General features: G+C 35.5%; 1 protein-coding gene across 1 annotated transcript in view; it reads left to right on the forward strand.

Moving 5' to 3' along the window:
• The first annotated feature begins 370 nt into the window (after positions 1–370).
• LOC121430958 (transmembrane protein 214-A-like) overlaps positions 371–19,253 on the forward strand; it is a 39,049-nt gene continuing 20,166 nt past the window's right edge. Inside the window, exons 1-9 of the mRNA XM_041628397.1 lie at positions 371–526; positions 7,789–8,057; positions 9,325–9,409; positions 10,448–10,579; positions 12,259–12,341; positions 12,820–12,925; positions 14,458–14,539; positions 16,738–16,839; positions 18,732–18,771. Coding sequence (XP_041484331.1) covers positions 409–526; positions 7,789–8,057; positions 9,325–9,409; positions 10,448–10,579; positions 12,259–12,341; positions 12,820–12,925; positions 14,458–14,539; positions 16,738–16,839; positions 18,732–18,771 — 1,017 coding nt within the window. The 5' untranslated portion in view covers positions 371–408. The remainder of the gene's footprint in view (positions 527–7,788; positions 8,058–9,324; positions 9,410–10,447; positions 10,580–12,258; positions 12,342–12,819; positions 12,926–14,457; positions 14,540–16,737; positions 16,840–18,731; positions 18,772–19,253) is intronic.

The following is a 19,253-nucleotide window of genomic DNA, read 5'->3' on the forward strand; positions in this document are numbered from 1 at the left end:
AGGATCCAGTTAGTCATAGAAGAAGAATCTCTACATTTCTATTTATTACATTTTTTCGGGGAGGGGGGTCAAGGTGCACAGCTAGCAAGCCAGTGGTGGATGTTCATACTTTTTACACGTGTACAACGTTGCTGATTTAATCATCGCACAGTAAAGATGTCTTCTATTAAAAACTTAGAGTTTTAATAAAGTTTTGGTAAATATTTTTTCACTTAAAAAAAAAAGATAAAAAATTAAATAAATTCTTTAATAAATGAATAAATAGGATTAAGATTGATATGATAAATAAATAATGACCAAAGTACGGCCCATCTTTAATTCTTTATCGATATCTGAATACTATAGTCTAGAGTCTAGTCGAGTCGAGTCGAGTAGATATATGGATATCAAACGGCTAAACTTCTCAAAATGTCGACAAGCGGAGGAAAGTGGGAAACGGTTTCACACAAAAAGAAGGCCACTGTGGCCGATAAAAGGGCGGCACAGAAAGCACTTGTTCAAAATGCACCGACAGTGGATCAGATGTGTAAGAAAACTTTTTATTTGATAAGTAGGTTGATGGTTAATTCAATAGAGAACGAGAGGTATCGCCAGATGTCAGCAACCAGCTTTGCCCCATGTTTGGATTGTAGTCCCACATGTAGTGAATGACGTTATCTTAGACTTTAATTTTAGTTTAATAGATTCAGAATTTGTTCCCTTGTGAGTTAACGTAGCTTTGCACTTGTTCACTGCTACCACCCTGCCTGTGGTGAATCTACAGGTAGGACTAGTATGGTATGCCAATGACATTGGCAATGTTGTATGATGGTGGGCCCCAAGTCTGCGCACCTAACAATTTGAGTTCAGATTTAACATGATTTTTTTCTTATTACACAAAATCTTTGAGTTGATAATGTTCCTTATATTATTAAGAGTAAGTGTACCAAATTTCTCATTAAAAAATAAAAGAAAATATAGGATTTTCTTGAAAAAACTGCGGGCAGTCATTTTCAGATTGAAAAAAACAATGGTACCCCATGTCTGCGCACTCATTCACTTTGCACACGTTTCGGGGATTTTGATGACAAAGTCAAAGGCTGCATTTATGAGGCTGTCACATGAAATGCCCTGAATTCATTATTTTTCCACCATTTTGAGTCGGATTTTTTAATGAATACCTGCCTATGTATTGCATTTGTAAAGTTCGTGCTCGTTGCGTATCTTCTTTAATTAGAATCGCGCAGATACGCGGGTGCGCAGACTTGGGAGACCGCGCAGACTTGGGGGAACTGACCATACAGAGCACACACTTCAAAAAATCTTTAAAATATCACTTTTGTGACCAAAATTACTAATTTTTATACAGTTGCAATTTATTTTTCATTAGACACATGGGAATAATTTTTGTATTCACCAGAGCGCTCGAAAACTTGAATTTTGGGCATATTTTTGTGTACGCCCTCTACTGGTGGAAAGTAATATGGCAAGAAAATTTTCATTTTTTTGTCTTGATCTCTATTTTTAATTAAGAAAAAAAAGATTTAAAGAATCAAATTGAAATAGGAGCCAAGTAGTATACTATGAATAATACTAGGTGTAATGAAAACTGTCAGTGTAAAAAAGTCAAGCATTTGCCCTAAAGAAAAAGAGAAAATAAGCCAAACATTGCCACCCTTATTTTGCCACACATGGAGATATAACTGAGAACAAGGTTATATTATAACCTTGTTCATTGAATGAGTGTAGCTTTGAGGACTTTGTGATGATATTTTTAAAAATTTTGACATATACTTCTTCATCACGAAGCCTTGAATCCCCTCCCTTATACATATAAGAGACACTTCTTCTTTAGGTGTACTGCCCAACGCCCCACAGTGGGAGCCAACCGGGCAGGAAGTGCGCAGATGTTAATGGTGCGGAGAGAGAAGATGCTTTTTTAGTCTTTGCTTTGTATAGATATGAAGTATGTTTCGCTTGAAGGTTTCTATGTTCTTGATTTCGATGGTTGGGGGTGTGAGGGAGTTCCAGTCTGGGATGGTTCTTGGAATGAACGAATACTTGTAACAGTTATTGTTGGTCGAGATTGGAATGAAGTTTATGGATGAAGATTTCCGAAGGGGCCTTTGGACCGGGCTCAGGACTTTTCGCACTGGAATGGCTAGGCGACCCGCAAGCTTGTAAACAAAGATTGATTTCCTTTGCCTTTGGAAATCCATCTTTGAAATTGAACTTGATAAGAATTGAGTCTTCTTGTCTTTCTGTTATTGTTAATGCCCACAATCATTATATTGATTATTATGGCATATGAACAGAGATGCCAAGTTCAAAAAAATGTTATGCGTGAGATTTTCATGATTCGGCGTCTCTGCGCCGAATCATGAAAATTACACTCGTACGCTTGCGAAAAGGCGCGCGCAACGCGCGCGCATGGCTTCATCATGATATCGATCCACTACCAAACCATGCGATGCACGCACACGATTCATCGTATCACGTACTAGCTGTGCGCTGACTGCACTCTCGATTCGTCTCGTGTGCCGGGCTAGACGCGAAGGCGGTCGGCCAGTCGTATAATCTAGCGAATAATGCTACTTTTTCTCTCTTTTTTCTGTTGGATCCCGATGCGTGAGAAAAATGGGTGCCATGCGTGAGATAGTGAGACGGACCCTGAATGCATGAGGTTAAGTTTTTGAAATGACATCATAAGTTTCATAACTTAGAAAGTATATGGACCTAGTTAATAAAACTTGGCCATAAGGTTAATCAAGTATTACTGAACATCCTATTAGAGTTTCATGTCACATGACCAAGGTCAAAGGTCATTTAGGGTCAATGAACTTAGACCATGTTGGAGGAATCAACATCGAAATCTTAACCTGAGGTTAAGTTTTTGAAATGTCATCATAACTTAGAAAATATATGGACCTAGTTCATGAAACTTGGACATAAGGTTAATCAAGTATCACTGAACATCCTGCATGAGTTTCACGTCACATGACCAAGGTCAAAGGTCAGTTAGGGTCAATGAACTTTGGCCGAATTGGGGATATCTGTTGAATTCCCATCATAACTTTGAAAGTTTATGGATCTGATTCATGAAACTTGGACATAATAGTAATCAAGCATCACTGAACATTTTGTGCAAGTTTCAGGTCTCATGATTAAGGTCAAAGGTCATTTAGGGTCAATGAACTTTGGCCGAATCGGGGGTATCTGTTGAATTACCATCATAACTTTGAAAGTTTATTGGTCTAGTTCATTAAACTTGGACATTAGAGTAATCAAGTATCACTGAACATCCTGTGCGTGTTTCAGGTCACATGACCAAGGTCAAAGGTCAATGAACTTTGGCCGAATTGGGTGTATCTGTTGAATTACCATCATAACTTTAAAAGTTTATGGATCTGATTCATGAAACTTGTACATTAGAGTAATCAAGTATCACTGAACATCCTGTTCGAGTTTCAGGTCACATGATCAAGGTCAAAGGTCATGTAAGGTCAATGAACTTTGGCCATGTTCGGGTTTTTTGTTGAATAACCATCATATCTCCGTTAGTTTATTGGTCTAGTTCATAAAAAGTGGACATAAGAGTAACCATGTATCACTGAACATCTTGTGCGAGTTAGAGTACATGTAGTATTCAAAGTTAGCACTGCTGCTATATTGAACCGCGTTATGCAGGTGAGACGGCCAGAGGCATTCCACTTGTTTATTATGACTTGCCGTCTTCCAATAATCTTGTTATGAAACCCGATATGTTTACATTGACTAGCACTCTTGATTGGTGTCGGCACTCAACAGGTGAATGAACTTTCCTAGATTTCTTGTGTGAAGAAATCCTTATAAACTGAGACAGTCCCTGTAAACTGGGACGATCCCAATTTTCTGACCAGCGCCTCTACTGACCGGGTGAACACCCTACTCTTTGACGAATAGTGTATTGGTTTTAACGTGCATAGGTTGTGACTCTCCTAGTCCTATACACGGGACCAACATTTGCGTCCTTTCCGATGGACGGAGTGTTTTACAACTGCATCAGCGTCGGAATTACACGGGGGCGACGGGCGATTTCGCCCCCATGACAGCCCAAATCGCCCCTAAAAATTCTCAAAACCCAATGTTTGGGGCGACTATTTATTTTAGAGTCGCCCCAATAAAATACCATCGACAATGTAAAAAATACTTCACACAATTACGTTCTCAGGCGGCGGAGCAAGCGCATCTTTTATATCGCCCGTGCCAGCTTTAAGTTGAACGGTCGATGCAATATCCGAGCCGGAAGCTTCGCGACTGTACATGTAAATAAACGTGCAATGTAATATGGGATGCGGAGTAAGCATAGTCTTTAGCACAGGCTTTTTAAGAATTGTTGACGCACTTGCCGCATGGCTTATGTATATGTACGCGTGCACGATTAGACTGCACAGCTGGTAACGAGACCACATGCATCTTACGGTATGTGTACTAGGCATGCACAGAATTGTAAGCGATCAGCTGGTGATTGTGACAGCTCTGCTTATCGACATCGTCGAGTCGGAATGCGAGATGGATAATTAGCGAAGCCATATCGTACATGTCTAAATTTAAATATCTGGAAAGCTAAAATCAAGTAACTTTCAATTTACGATATAAAGCACAGTTTCAAATTGCAAAGTGCGTCTCTTTTTCAATACCATGGTTTTTCCATACTTCACCATGTGCAATATCTAATGCACACATTTCCAATTTGGGATATCACAATTCTGTGATATAGTAATTCGAATTGCTCAGGAAATAAATCCCTGTTCACAGCACATAAGATGTACGAGTCTTATATCCTCACAGTCGCTGTCTTTGCTTGTCAAAACAGAGCCTTAATAATCCAAAATCACTTCGCTTATAGTTGTGAATTATAACTTTTTAATTTCTTTCTTGAAGAGGGGTAAATATCAGACAATAAATAATCAAACAAGTATCAATCTAAAAAAAAAAATAGGACGCCGTGCACTTGAGTGTGGTACTTGCATGCTGTTAGCTAGCCAGTTCTCTGCCAGAGCTCTGGGTGAGAATTCTATCAGTAATGGCCTAAGTGATGGTGATTTTCTGTTTCAGATAGAGTTTAGATTTCATGTTTATTTTTGAAAACTGTCGAAAAACTTTATGATTTATTCATTGTGATTAATATTTAAGTTATTAATGAATACATTTTCACCGACTCTCCAGAATGAAAGGCATTTTCTGTGGAGATCTGCGTTTTCAAAATAACTTGTGAAAAACTTAAGGTACATAAACCTACAATACATGTATATAGCCTGTGGCTATGTGTTGGAATTTGAATAGACTGAGTAAGATATTTATTTCATTTCTTTAACATAATTTATATGCAATCCAAGTGCACCCCATAGTCACAATCACACACAAACACCCACACCCATGATTCTAACGATGAAAAAAAAAACCTTGATTTTTTTTATAAATTTATTATTTGATCTGAATTCTCTCTTTCTCCATCTCTCCTTTATATATTTGTTTTATTCATTAATTTTTTTTTTTTTTTTTGGGGGGGGTTCATTGTTCATGGTTCATTAAAGATGAAAAATAAATAAGCCCATGTGTGTTTGGTTGTAAAGGGGATGTGGAGTGAGGGTGTCAAAACACACTTAAACATTTAAATCTGATTTCTTAAATGTTTGAATAAGCCAATAAAGTCTTGGGGCCTCGATTGGCTCAAATCTGAAGTGTGTAAAGCTGAAGGCGACTCTGGTGGGATCACTGTTGATTATTGTAAGGCCTGTAGCTAAAAAAAAATGTTCTGAGCTGTTAGGCGTCACAGTGAGTCTCGTAATGTCAAAAGGTAATGGCTGATATGCGAAAAAAAAAAGTAGCCCCATGAATTAGAAAATAGCCCCAAGATATTCAGTGGTAGCCCCAATGTAAAAAGAAAAGTAGCCCCTAAAAAAAAAATAATTCCTACCCTGAACTGCATTCACACCTGCACTGAATACAGTGGTGAGGCACGATAACACACAACGCTATAGCATCAGATTTTTTGTTAGACGCGTTTCGCCATGAGCGGGACTCGAACCCCTCACGTTGAGATCTACGATCTTATCCGAAACATGCGCTCTAACCGACTGAGCTACGCTGCCTCTCAAATAGAATTAGAAATCCATGATCATGATGAAATCATGTATGTAGATCTACTGACGTAGATTTGTTTGATATAACTTCAAGTTCAAAGGGCCGTTTCCATGAATTCAGTGCAATCGTGGAAAATCATTGTGTCCCTACATAATATCGGGTATTATCGACAACAAGATAAAGGTTATGGATTTCGCTAAGTGGCAAAAAACCACTCATTCAATGAACAAGGTTATGATGTAACCTTATTCTCACATCTCCATGTCAGTAGAGGCGCACGGCCAATATGGGAGACTCCAATCATTAATTTTAGAGACTTGCTTTGTAAAAGAACAAAAGAAACAACACCAACAAAAGCGTAACTATTTCCACCCCAAATTTTGTCTCACTGAGCCTCAGAAGCCCATTTGTTTTGTGTGTGGATGACAACAAAAATCCTTATCAAAACAAAAGTAGACGGTGAATTTTCAATGTAGATGGTGAAAAGGGGTAATTTTTCATGAGGAATCTGCTTATCACATTTTTATTTGCCGCCAAGGTAATTCTTTGAAAGCAAATGTAAACAAAGGAAATTGGTCTCCCAAACTGGAGACTGTCTCTGAAATTGGATACCCAAAATCTTTACAAAAGTCTCTGATATTGGAGATAATCTCTCTCATGGGAGACGGTCTCCAATATTGGCCGTGCGCCTCTACTGCATGTGTGGCAAAATAATGGTGGCAATGTTTGGCCTAATTTCTCTTTTTATATGGGACAAATGCTTGATTTTCTTACACTGTCAGTTTTCATTACTGCTATTCATCATACAACTTGGCTCTTATTTAAATTTAATTCTTGAAATGATTTCTTTCTTAATCAAATATAGAGATTGAAAAATGAAAATTTTCTTGCCATATTACTTTCCACCAATAGAGGACGTACACAAAAATATGCCCAAAATTCATGTTTTTGAGAGCTCTGGTGAATACAAAAATTATTCCCAAGTTACTTAATGAAAAATAAATTGCAACTGTATGGAAATCTGTAATATTGGTCACAAAAGTGATATTTTAATGATTTTTCAAAGAGTGTGCTATGTACAGCATTGGCATACCATAGTCCTACCTGTAGATTCCCCACAGGCAGGATGGTTGCAGTGAAAAAGTTAAAAAAACAAGCGATTATCAACAAGACTAGCAATAAACATGATAAAAAAGACGTTATCATTAACAGCCGTAATCCCAAGATTGTTTTTTTCACCAAATTTCTGTCAAATTGATTAATCAGGACAACAGACGTGACAAACTTTGTTTTAAAACCCATATACATGTAGCTTATATTATAATAACCTGCTTTTTATATAGCACTTAATACATCGGAACAGCGTGTCTGAGCGCTTTACACAGATATATTATTACCCTGGTCATTTGGATTCAATCAGTCATTCCCGCACACAATGTGCGCACATCCTCCACTCCCTGGGGTGTATTCCAATCAGTTGCCGGTGAGGCGCACACAGTATAGTACTGGACAATCTACAATGACTTTTACATTCTACTGGGCACCCATTTAGCACCTATTCATATTATATTTGCATTATATTATACCTATTTACATTACCTTTAGATAATTATGAAGTAAATATATCAGCTGGGATACTATACATCGAACTCTCACAAGTTTGCTTGTATAATTTGTTTGTAGCCCCACTTCAGCAGAGTGCCACCATGTTTAGTGAGGCATTTACAAATGGTTCGGCAAAGGGCACAAAGAAGGCCAACGGGGATGCAAGCCATAGCAGCAAAAAACCAAACCAGCCAACCCAACAGCAGAAGAAGAAGAAAGGAAGCAGTGATGGAAAGAAGAAACCAGAAAGATTTAATACCCTTGATGAAGCACTGGATGCTCTTCATGTCTCTGAGGTTAAAGGTCAACTTGATGATGTGAAGGAGAGGGTTCCGGATTCACCAGCTGTATGTATCTATTGCACACTGCATATCTATAGCCCATTGCACACTGCATGATCTGTTGTGTTTTGATTTTCAAAGAAATTATAAAAGCACCTTATAATTTTCCAGCCGATAAAATCTTGGCAATCAAATTTCCAAATAGTCTTATAAATACTTAATCTAAATTTCCAGTATTTTGTTTTAGCCCCTTGTTAGAAGATTTAAGGAATTTTAGTGCCACAGGGTTGCCAGCCCATCAGGGAAATCATTTTACTTTTTTCCAGTTAGGGAAAAGTCAGGGAATCAGGAAATTTTTAGAAGCCCAAAAGTCCAAAGCATTATGGTAGTCAGTCAGTCTCTTGTATATTTTGTTGCATATCAAAACAACATCCTTGAATGACTGGTTATGTTTTTTTTAGTGTAGCCTCTTTGACTGCAGTACAGTTTTTATACTGAAAATATGTGTGATTCACTGCAACAACTTAGAAAACATGCAAAACTGGGAATACATACATGTAGGTTTAAATAACTATCAGGGAATTTTTAAACTTCATCAGAGAAAAATGAGGGAATTTTGCTTTCTTGAAAAGCTGGGAACTCTGTTAAATATCATGACGATGTCATCATTGGCTGCATTTTGAAGTTGTTGTGGAGATTTGGACATGACTTCAACCAGAAGGCTTGCAGAACCTATTACCCATTGACTACATGTATGTTCAATTGAGAGCCAAGTTCTGCACTGCGATTTGGAGTCCGCTGATTTGTACATTGCGCAGATCACGTCATTACCATGTGATCACCAGAATAATTTGTAAAAAAGGCATGCAAATGAATTTATAATGTTAACCATTAGCTTCCTTCTCTCTTGCGATAGATCCCGTAAACACTAATGAATGGTGCAAGAAGAGGTCAAAATTTGCCTACCTGTGACGCAGATTCTCCGACAATATTTCTATAAAATATATCGGTATGGGGTGATAGTGAATTGTAGCCTTGTTTTGATGGAATACTTAAGGGCGCCCGGAGGCTTGCACTGCTATGTTTACTATGTTTTCTTTACAGATTGGATGGATGGCATCGCGTAATAAGCAAAGTATATGTCGGCCACTATTGCAAACGCTTTACTATCTACAAATGCTATACGATCTGTTGGGTGCTATTTACTGTTGTTTACAGTAAAGCAGCATTCTTATTCTAGTATTACTATCATTTTCACTTTTAATACACCAATCCCTTTAACCTCCTACACTGATGATTGATTGATGCCTATCAATTTATGGCATTTTTTTAGCTTTGGTTGGGAGATTTGGCTCTTTTGCTGAACAGGAAATTATTGACAAAGGAATTGGATCCAACCTTCCCTGACAAGCCATCTGGTAAGTCAATAAATCAGAGTTGTTCCCCTTTAGTGTTTGACATTTTTTATTTATTCAAAGTCAATCTACAGTCATTTTAACAGCTCCAACTTAGACTTCTCGACTAGTCCATTACCCAGGATGCAATTGATATATTCCCACTGTTGATGTCACACTAGTTCAATTCAGTCCCATATGTGGACATTCATGTTAGTAGATCTAGTGTGACATTAACTGATACCGATGATCTTTCACACTCTAGAAAGAAGGGGGAAATAAATGGTTATTTCCTGGTTGTAAAGGTGTGAAATGTAAGACATCAGCAATGTATGGGAATATTATTTTTATACAACCCTGCCTTTTAACCCTAACCGCCTGTTTATTAATTTCATTTTAATTTGTTTCAAAATAAATGTAATGACTCAGATCAGGCCTACTTGTAAGCATTCCAGCTATTTAAATGAAGTAAATAAACCTTGGAAAAAAAGGGCCATCATTTATTATGTTTAACTCTTTGGAGTCTGTACACTATCCATTGCTATGTGCTAATGCTACAAAGTGGAATTGGTCTGTTTAATCCCCAATTACTTTCACATTACATTATAGGTGTATTTATACAACAAAATGGACCCCTCATAAGCACAGCATATGGCTGAAAAGGGCCATCCAGCCCATGAGTGGAAAATTAGTAAATGAATAAATAAAATAAATAAATACACAAACAAGAAAAGCCTGTGCATACATTTTTTTCATCTTTCAATAAAAGGATGTTTATTCAAGCATTCAAGGAAACTTAGTTTATCAAATATTCATTTCTTAGTTTTGGTCTGTTTCCTTTCAATCTCACATCTATTTTTTTTTAATATTTTATAGTTATTATTATATGGGGTTTTAACTTAAAACGGCTGTTAGCAATGAAGAGGATGCTTGAGAAAAAAAAGAAGTGGATGTTGGGGGGGGGGGGGGGGGGGATTGTCATCATGGTGATGTGTGAGGTAGTAACCCTTCTTCATATGGAAAATGGTGATTGAAATAAAATGATGGTTTGTCTACTCTTAGATTATCCTCTTTGTAAGATGAGTAGTTCAGTGAGGAATCTTCTGAAGACATTGATGGATACATACCCTGAGAGAATGCTTAGTATGTTCTTTCAACATTGCATCAGAGAGATAGAGAATGATCTTCCTAAAGGTAAGTACTTTTTAGTCATTGGGACTTCACAAATAGGTAGTGTGACTTTAAAGGTCAAGTCCACCTCAGAAAAATGTTGATTTGAATCAATAGAGAAAAATCAGACAAGCACAATGCTTGAAATTTCATCAAAATCAGATGTAAAATAAGAAAGTTATGACATTTCAAAGTTTCGCTTATTTTAATATATGAACGAGCCAGTTACATCCAAATGAGAGAGTCGATGATGTCACTCACTCACTGTTTCTTTTGCTTTTTATTGTTTGAATTATACAATATTTCAATTTTTACAAATTTGATGATTAAAGCCTCCTTTGCCTGAAGCACCAAATGTTAAAATAGTGGAATTCCTCATGTTATATTTCATATAATATATTTCATATAATAAAATACAAAAGAAATAGTGAGTGATGTCATCAGTTCCCTCATTTGCATACCGACCGAGATGTGCATATAACTGTTTTGTGAAATGAAGCGAAACTTTAGAATGTCATAACTTTCTAATTTTACATCCGATTTTGATGAAATTTTCAGTGTTATGCTTGATGAATTTTACTCTTTTTATTCAAATCAAGTTTTTGCTGGGGTGGACTTGGGGAATGAAACCTTTGGAACATGTGGACTTGTTTTGAAAGCGAAAAATCAATGAATAAGAACAAAGAAAGTTTGAGAAAAATCAGAAAATTAATGAGAAAGTTATGAGCATTTGATAGAGATTCTCCAATTGGCAAAGCGACAAAGATGTGAACAACTTTCCCTTTGATGGGCTGTAAAATACCCCCGAAATGTCTCTTTTTGCTCTTTCTCACGGTGATACAAACTCTTTGTCCATGTTTTCTTTAAAAATTGTATATTTACATGTATATGCCCTCCTATAGAAGGAATACCTAATCTACTGATAGATGCGATGAAAGATGTAGTTTGTGTGAAATATATACAAAAGTACTGGGAAAGTTGTTCACAAGTGACATCACACATCTTTGTCGCATTGCCAATTGGAAGATCTCCATGGCATTACAGTGATCGCAATATTCAAATGCTCATAACTTTCTCATTACTTTTCATTATCTGTTCTTTTTGATTTTTCTGTTTTCACACAAGCTACAGTATCGTGATCCGAAGGTTTCATTTTCCTTTAACCCTATCTAGGCCGGGGTATTTTGGGAGCTCCTAGGCCCCCCTTGAGATCAGATCTCGGCCGTCAACCGCGCGATTGCGCCGAAAATTGGCACGCAGGTTGTCTGGGATATAATCTATAAAACTGTATAGTACTTTATTTCATGCGTAATTAGTATGCAAAATCATACTTTTTCCTCTAACTCCATAAATAAAGCTCCAATTGTTCTAGTTTTTGCATATTAATTATTTGTGGTGTTCTTAGCAAGTTTACATGAAAAGATTGTGGTATCAGATCAATTTCTTATGTATTATATTGTTTATTGCAATTTCTTATGTATAAAAATTTCTTTGTTTGTTGGACCCTTTGTTTATCATTGTTTTTTTTAATGAAATTCGTTGGGGACTCTTCTAAGATCATAAACAGCATAAAATACATACATTTAGACCAGCAAAACTGAAAATAATCATACATTTATGATTTTTGGTTGAAAACACAGTTTACATTGACTGTACTTCAACAGTGAAAATGAATGATCCGTTTGTTGTGATATTATCCACAGGAAATGCAGTAAATGGATATCGGATCTTTCTCCAGCTTCTTGCAGTGGATTATCCTCATTTTGTTACTAATCGTATCTCTGATGTAAGTGAATATATTAAGTTGATGGTGATAATAGTGATGGTGGTGGTGATGATGGTGATGATGTTGATAATGTTGATGATGATGATGATGATATTGATGATCCATGGTTGTGATGATGCCTTTAGCACTGATGCATTTCAATCAAGGAACGTGCAAAGCATCAATATCTAGTAGTTTGTCACTAAGCGTTTAGAAACACTTGTTAAAAGTGCTATATAAATGCATCATATTGTTACTATTGATCAAAGGCTGAATTTAAAAAAAATGTTTTTAACTAGGAAGATGAAAATAATGATTAAGACAATAGGCAATCTGAAAAAATTATGTCTCAAGTTCACTTTTGTAAGATGGATAGCTGCTCAAAAGGCGAATTTCATTTCATAACCTCAGTTCAAATGGAATAAGTAATCAACTTGCACAAACATTCGAGCAAACTTTATCATGACCATTTACCAGCTGTGTAAATGTTTATTTCAAGTATCTGGAGGTATTGAAACGAAGACAGAGTGACCGGGCTACTTGTTTGACCATCCTATGGGGATGTATTCAAGCTGGTCATCATGATCCAGTCATTGGATTGCAAGGTAAGGTATTATAACAATAGCCAGATTGAGGCTATGGCCCATATTCTGAAGTCAGGTTTAACTTAGACCACGGTCTAACTCTGTGCTAAAATTATGGGGAGCCAAAAGTTCAAAAATTCTGTTTATATTGTATATTTCTTATGTTTACTATTTTGTATCCTTTTGCTTTCATAATGAAGAAAAATTCTTCAGTTATTCCCAAACAATTATGAACAATTTGGATGTCATATGCGTTAATTCATTGAATATGTTCTGTTGGGGATTTGTGCTCCAATTGACTCTCAGTAGTTAAACCACAACTATAAACCAGGGTTTAATTTAAACCCAGGTTCAGAATACAGGCCAATGTCTTCAAAATGGTATGCTTTCAAATATCTCTTGATTAATTTGTTCAATATTTGTAAAGAGATAATGGTTACAATTATGAGAGTTTGAAAAATCTTGCTTTAGCCATGAAGTAAAAAAAAACACTGGAAATTAGATTTTGTTTAACTGCCAGTGAGAAGCTAAAGCATCAGTATAATTCAGAATGATATACATATTGACAAGGAAGGAGCTTTTTAGGAACCATGAATTTCAATTTTACTACTGTATTGTATGATTACACTGATCTTTGTAAAGTATATTTCAAAGATTTCATTGAAAATTTTGTCTTAAATGTATTTCAGGTACCGGTAATAAAATAAGAAGTACTGAAAAAATGAAAAGAATACTGATGGTGTCAGGCAAAATAAAAAATTAAGGCTTCCATTTTATGTGTTGTCTTATGGCATTTCTTTGAAATACTGATTTCCTGACTTGATTTCATGACCCATGATTTCATGAGTGCTTCGTGATCTAATGGTTCTGACTCTCACCTTTCAACTAGAGGGTCGAATACTAGCCATGGCGTGTTTTTCTTCAGCAAGAAATTTATCCACATTGTGCTGCACTCAACCCAGGTGAGGTAAATGGGTACCGGCAGGAAGTGTTTCCTCAAAAAGCTGTGCGCACCTGATAGGTAGCCTAGCTTAGCCGGGTAATATAGGAGCACCTAGCAAGGTGGATACGTGCACTTTGCAAATCCTATATTATTTATTAATCATTTTATGACAAAAATTGTGGGTTCTCTTTCACTTTCAAATTACTGAAATATTTTTCTCTAGGTTGGCAGCTCTGATATGGTGATATATGCTTTCATATTTGATTGGGTTTTAGAAGAGCCTATTTGACTACTGGCCAGTGGACAGTTCATTTATGTCTGCTCTTTTCAAATTACAATTATAGCAAAGTTTTATGAAGATGGATTCATTTGAATATTAAATTCATTCATTATAAAGCCATATTAAATTTGAGATTATTAACATTTCATAGATATATAATTTTTTATGTTTTAAGGAGCCAATTAAAAAGAAAATAGTCTGATCTTTTTTAAAATTTGATACAAGTACTTGTCCAACTGTATTAGCAATCAATTGGTTTTCTGAATCTATTCAGTGTGTTGTTAAAAAAATGTAACAAAAATATGTTTTCTGTTTTGTTTATTCCTCAAGTTTGGAGTAAGCTGATGCTACCTCTTCTTGGTCATAAGATGATTTCTCCCTATGCTATCTCTACATTGGATTGGTTCTTAGGGTAAGCTAGTAACATTAGTCATAGGGCTGACATTAATTAGTGTGTATGATCAACTATGATTGATTGCATTGATTAGTGTGTATGATCAACTATGATTGATTACATTGATTAGTGTGTATGATCAACTATGATTGATTGCATTGATTAGTGTGTATGATCAACTATGATTGATTGCATTGATTAGTGTGTATGATCAACTATGATTGATTGCATTGATTAGTGTGTATGATCAACTATGATTGATTACATTGATTAGTGTATATGATCAACTATGATTGATTGCATTGATTAGTGTGTATGATCAACTATGATTGATTGCATTGATTAGTGTGTATGATCAACTATGATTGATTGCATTGATTAGTGTGTATGATCAACTATGATTGATTACATTGATTAGTGTGTATGATCAACTATGATTGATTGCATTGATTAGTGTGTATGATCAACTATGATTGATTGCATTGATTAGTGTGTATGATCAACTATGATTGATTGCATTGATTAGTGTGTATGATCAACTATGATTGATTACATTGATTAGTGTGTACGATCAACTATGATTGATTACATTGATTAGTGTGTATGATCAACTATGATTGATTACATCGATTAGTGTGTATGATCAACTATGATTGACTGCATTGATTAGTGTGTATGATCAACTATGATTGATTGCATTGATTAGTGTGTATGATCAACTATGATTGATTACATTGATTAGTGTGTATGATCAACTATGATTGATTGCATTGATTAGTGTGTATGATCAACTATGATTGATTACATTGATTAGTGTGTATGATCAACTATGATTGATTACATTGATTAGTGTGTATGATCAACTATGATTGATTGCATTGATTAGTGTGTATGATCAACTATGATTGATTACATTGATTAGTGTGTATGATCAACTATGATTGATTGCATTGATTAGTGTGTATGATCAACTATGATTGATTGCATTGATTAGTGTGTATGATCAACTATGATTGATTGCATTGATTAGTGTGTATGATCAACTATGATTGATTGCATTGATTAGTGTGTATGATCAACTATGATTGATTGCATTGATTAGTGTGTATGATCAACTATGATTGATTGCATTGATTAGTGTGTATGATCAACTATGATTGATTACATTGATTAGTGTGTATGATCAACTATGATTGATTGCATTGATTAGTGTGTATGATCAACTATGATTGATTACATTGATTAGTGTGTATGATCAACTATGATTGATTGCATTGATTAGTGTGTATGATCAACTATGATTGATTGCATTGATTAGTGTGTATGATCAACTATGATTGATTACATTGATTAGTGTGTATGATCAACTATGATTGATTACATTGATTAGTGTATATGATCAACTATGATTGATTACATCGATTAGTGTATATGATCAATTGGTGCATTTTTGTTACAGGGGTCTTGGATGGATTTTGATATAACTTACTGTATGCATACTTGGTGAACCTTCTCAGTTTGTCAGATGCATAAAAAGTAGTAATTTTGTAAAATATTTTGTTAAATTTTTGGAAAAAGTGTGGGGGCTAAAGCTTCTCCCTCCCCCCTGTTTCTGTGTCCCCTGTCATAGACGGAAGACATTCTTCCACTCTATATGTGCAACTTATATTTCCAACAATCATTGATTTTTGCCGTTAAAAAAGACATTTTACAGCGATATTAAGGTCTATGAATTATGTAGAAATAATCAGATTTCAGTAATTAACACCGCAGTACAATTTTGTTACAAAGTAATTGTCAATGTAATAAATCCAACCCCAGTTGAATGAGAGTAATAGATTAAGCCTCTGGGATAAAGGCCTCTCACACTGTATCAATCCATACATACACGTAGATCAATAGGCCCTACAGTATGTCATAGCTTTTGCCTAACTGTATGGCTCAAACCCTCTAACAACACTTGGCCTAACAGTGGTTTCTATGCGTTCATTCTGCTCATGGTGTTAGATTTGTTAGTGACTTGTTAGCGCTAACAACACCTTCACTAACAGCGTTTCTGTGCAGCCGCTACTGGACTTCATCCCTATTTCATACTCCTAATGCAATTGTTGCACTGGAGTCTCATGTTAGCTACCATCATAACTTTCAAATGATGCATTGTGTATAGGAGTAAGCTGTGTTTGAATTGACAAAAATGATTTGTTTTGTATTCATAGGCAGAAGCTGGATGAAAAACGTGCCAGTCAAGTTCTAGGTCCTAATGAGTTCTTCCCTATTCTCGACTATGTTTTCACTCCTAACAACTCACTTCAACCAAAGTAAGTCATAACATGCCAATGATTTCTCAAGGAGGTCAATTATATTTTGTTCTTGGACCAGGAAATTGTGTTAAATTTGCTCTGTGTTGTTTTGAAATATTTGACTCCATTTATTCCATTGCGTTCTATTTGGATTGCTTTCTAAAATAGAAAAAGACAGTAATTGCCAATATTAGCATGAAATTTGTTCTATACATGTATGCTGATGACACATTAAACTGGTCGGATTATTCCTAGGGTTTGTAAAGACTTGTCCTGAATTTGCTCAATGCTAAGAGCTGGGCCGGGCTGGATCTCGGAGCCTGAATAGTTGGGAGAATCTCCTGGGCTTGGCTGGTCAGGGTTGAGAGCTGAAATGGCAAAGATTGGAAGCTGTTTATGTCTTCAAAAAATATCAAATAAACAACTGAATAATATGAATCATTTACCTCCATGCTGGAACTAAGCTCATGTATATCCCCAAATATCTAACTTAATACAATACTTAACCTGAATTCAAGCCAAATTAAGCATCTGAAATGCTTTGATCTCAATGTCGTTGTTTGAATTCTTAGTCAGATTTCACCAAACAAAAGTGGAGGGCAGCAACATGTTTGTGGACTTCACCTTGCCATGTAATCACTGATGTTGTTGAAAATCGGGTTAAGGATCTATAATTTGGAATTGGAAATAAATAGGTGGAATTAGTTTGCTATCATTGCAGGGTGTGAAAGTGCACTAGCGCTAGCATGCAGTAGAGTATAGTTATACAGTCCGTATCAAAAAAAGGTTTACACTTTGAAAAAGCCCTGGGGTTTAAAAATATACAACATGTGGGTAATTTTTTCACATATATTCTTGGGTTTTGGGTCTCATCTATCCAATGAAAGTAAAAAATTTGACAGAATGTTATACTTGAGTGAGCACTGTCCATTTTTGTAAAGCTCGCAGAAATCTGTTTGCGCAGAAATGCTCGTTTTCATGCTGTGTCAAAGTGAAAAGGCGAAATCAAACTTAACCTGCGAAACATTTCTCATACATTTCCCTGGCAACTTGAGTCAATTGAAATAAAACGGATACGTTCAAGCATTTTGTAACCATTTTGCCATCCAACTTAAAATTTTAACACTTAGTAAGCACAACCTTTACCCTTTTTGTGCCAGCTGGATCTGAGGACATAAAACAAAAGCTTAAAACAGACATCTCCAACATTTTTCACTAAGTTTTTATCATGTAAAGTGGGTTTACATTTCATTTTTCATTTAATACTTGTTTCTCCACACTTTTGTTAAGCTTGACCATGATTAACAAAATGAGAATCAAGCCTAAGCCATTTCATGTAAATCACAGCTCAGTGTAAAGCAAATATCGTCATGATGGACTCGGTGTGTGGGTGAGTGGGGTGGGGCGCAATGCACCCCTCGAAGTGTTTTGGGCAAGGAAACAAGTTTAAAAAGATAAAAGATATCTTCAAATCAATTTTACTAGATAATTTCCACGTGTTCTTCATGATTAAGGTCTACTTTTATTCGCATAACTATTTCAAAGTTCTGCGCAAATCATTTTTCACGAACTTTTCAAAAGTAAGTGCTGCTCACTCACGCGGAAATATTTTTCGACAGTTAAATCGTCATTTGCTTAAAATGTTAAAATTAAAAGTTGAAATGTGGAAAAATCTTCAGGATATTACATAATTTTACAGGACTTTTTCTAAGTGTAAACTTTTTTTTGATACGCACTGTATAGTACCTACGTGTATGGTCTATATCATTACTTGTTTAATTTGTCATTTTGGTAAAATGAATAAATATAACAAAAATGATTTAATTGATAGATCAAATAAATTAGTATCAAAATAACATTAATGCATTACTACATAAATGAATAAATGAGTATCTTTCTCATTTTTGCAGCTTACAAAAACAACTGTTTGGCCACTACCCAAGACTCAAGGTATGTTAGATCATGAAAGTTTACATTATATTTTCATTTAATTTTTGATTTACAAGTTCAGTAATAATATATCTGTAAAGCGCTTAGACATGTTGTTCAGATTCATTATGCACTATATAAAAGCGGATTACTACTATTCATTACGAAAATCACACATATTTATTTTGATTTGTTTTTTAGATTAAAAGCTTTGCTTTTCAATTGATTAAATTAATTATTATGTTAAACATATATAGAGATTACTTACTCTGGAAAGATATTGATTCGTTTTACCAACCTCCATAGGACTACCCCATTAGAGAACACCATTGTACATGTTAAATCTATAAAAACATTGGTAATCCTCAAACAAATAAATGAGAAAACCATGATGAAAGCATGAAATACATTGTGATAGAATCCTGTCTCTCACAGTGGGTTTTATCATTGGTGAATGTGAGGATTAAAGCATCCATGAATGATTCCTATGTGAAAGATGTGGT

The sequence above is a fragment of the Lytechinus variegatus genome, chromosome 17 (assembly GCF_018143015.1).
Source record: "Lytechinus variegatus isolate NC3 chromosome 17, Lvar_3.0, whole genome shotgun sequence".
NCBI classification, from domain to species: Eukaryota; Metazoa; Echinodermata; class Echinoidea; order Temnopleuroida; family Toxopneustidae; genus Lytechinus; species Lytechinus variegatus.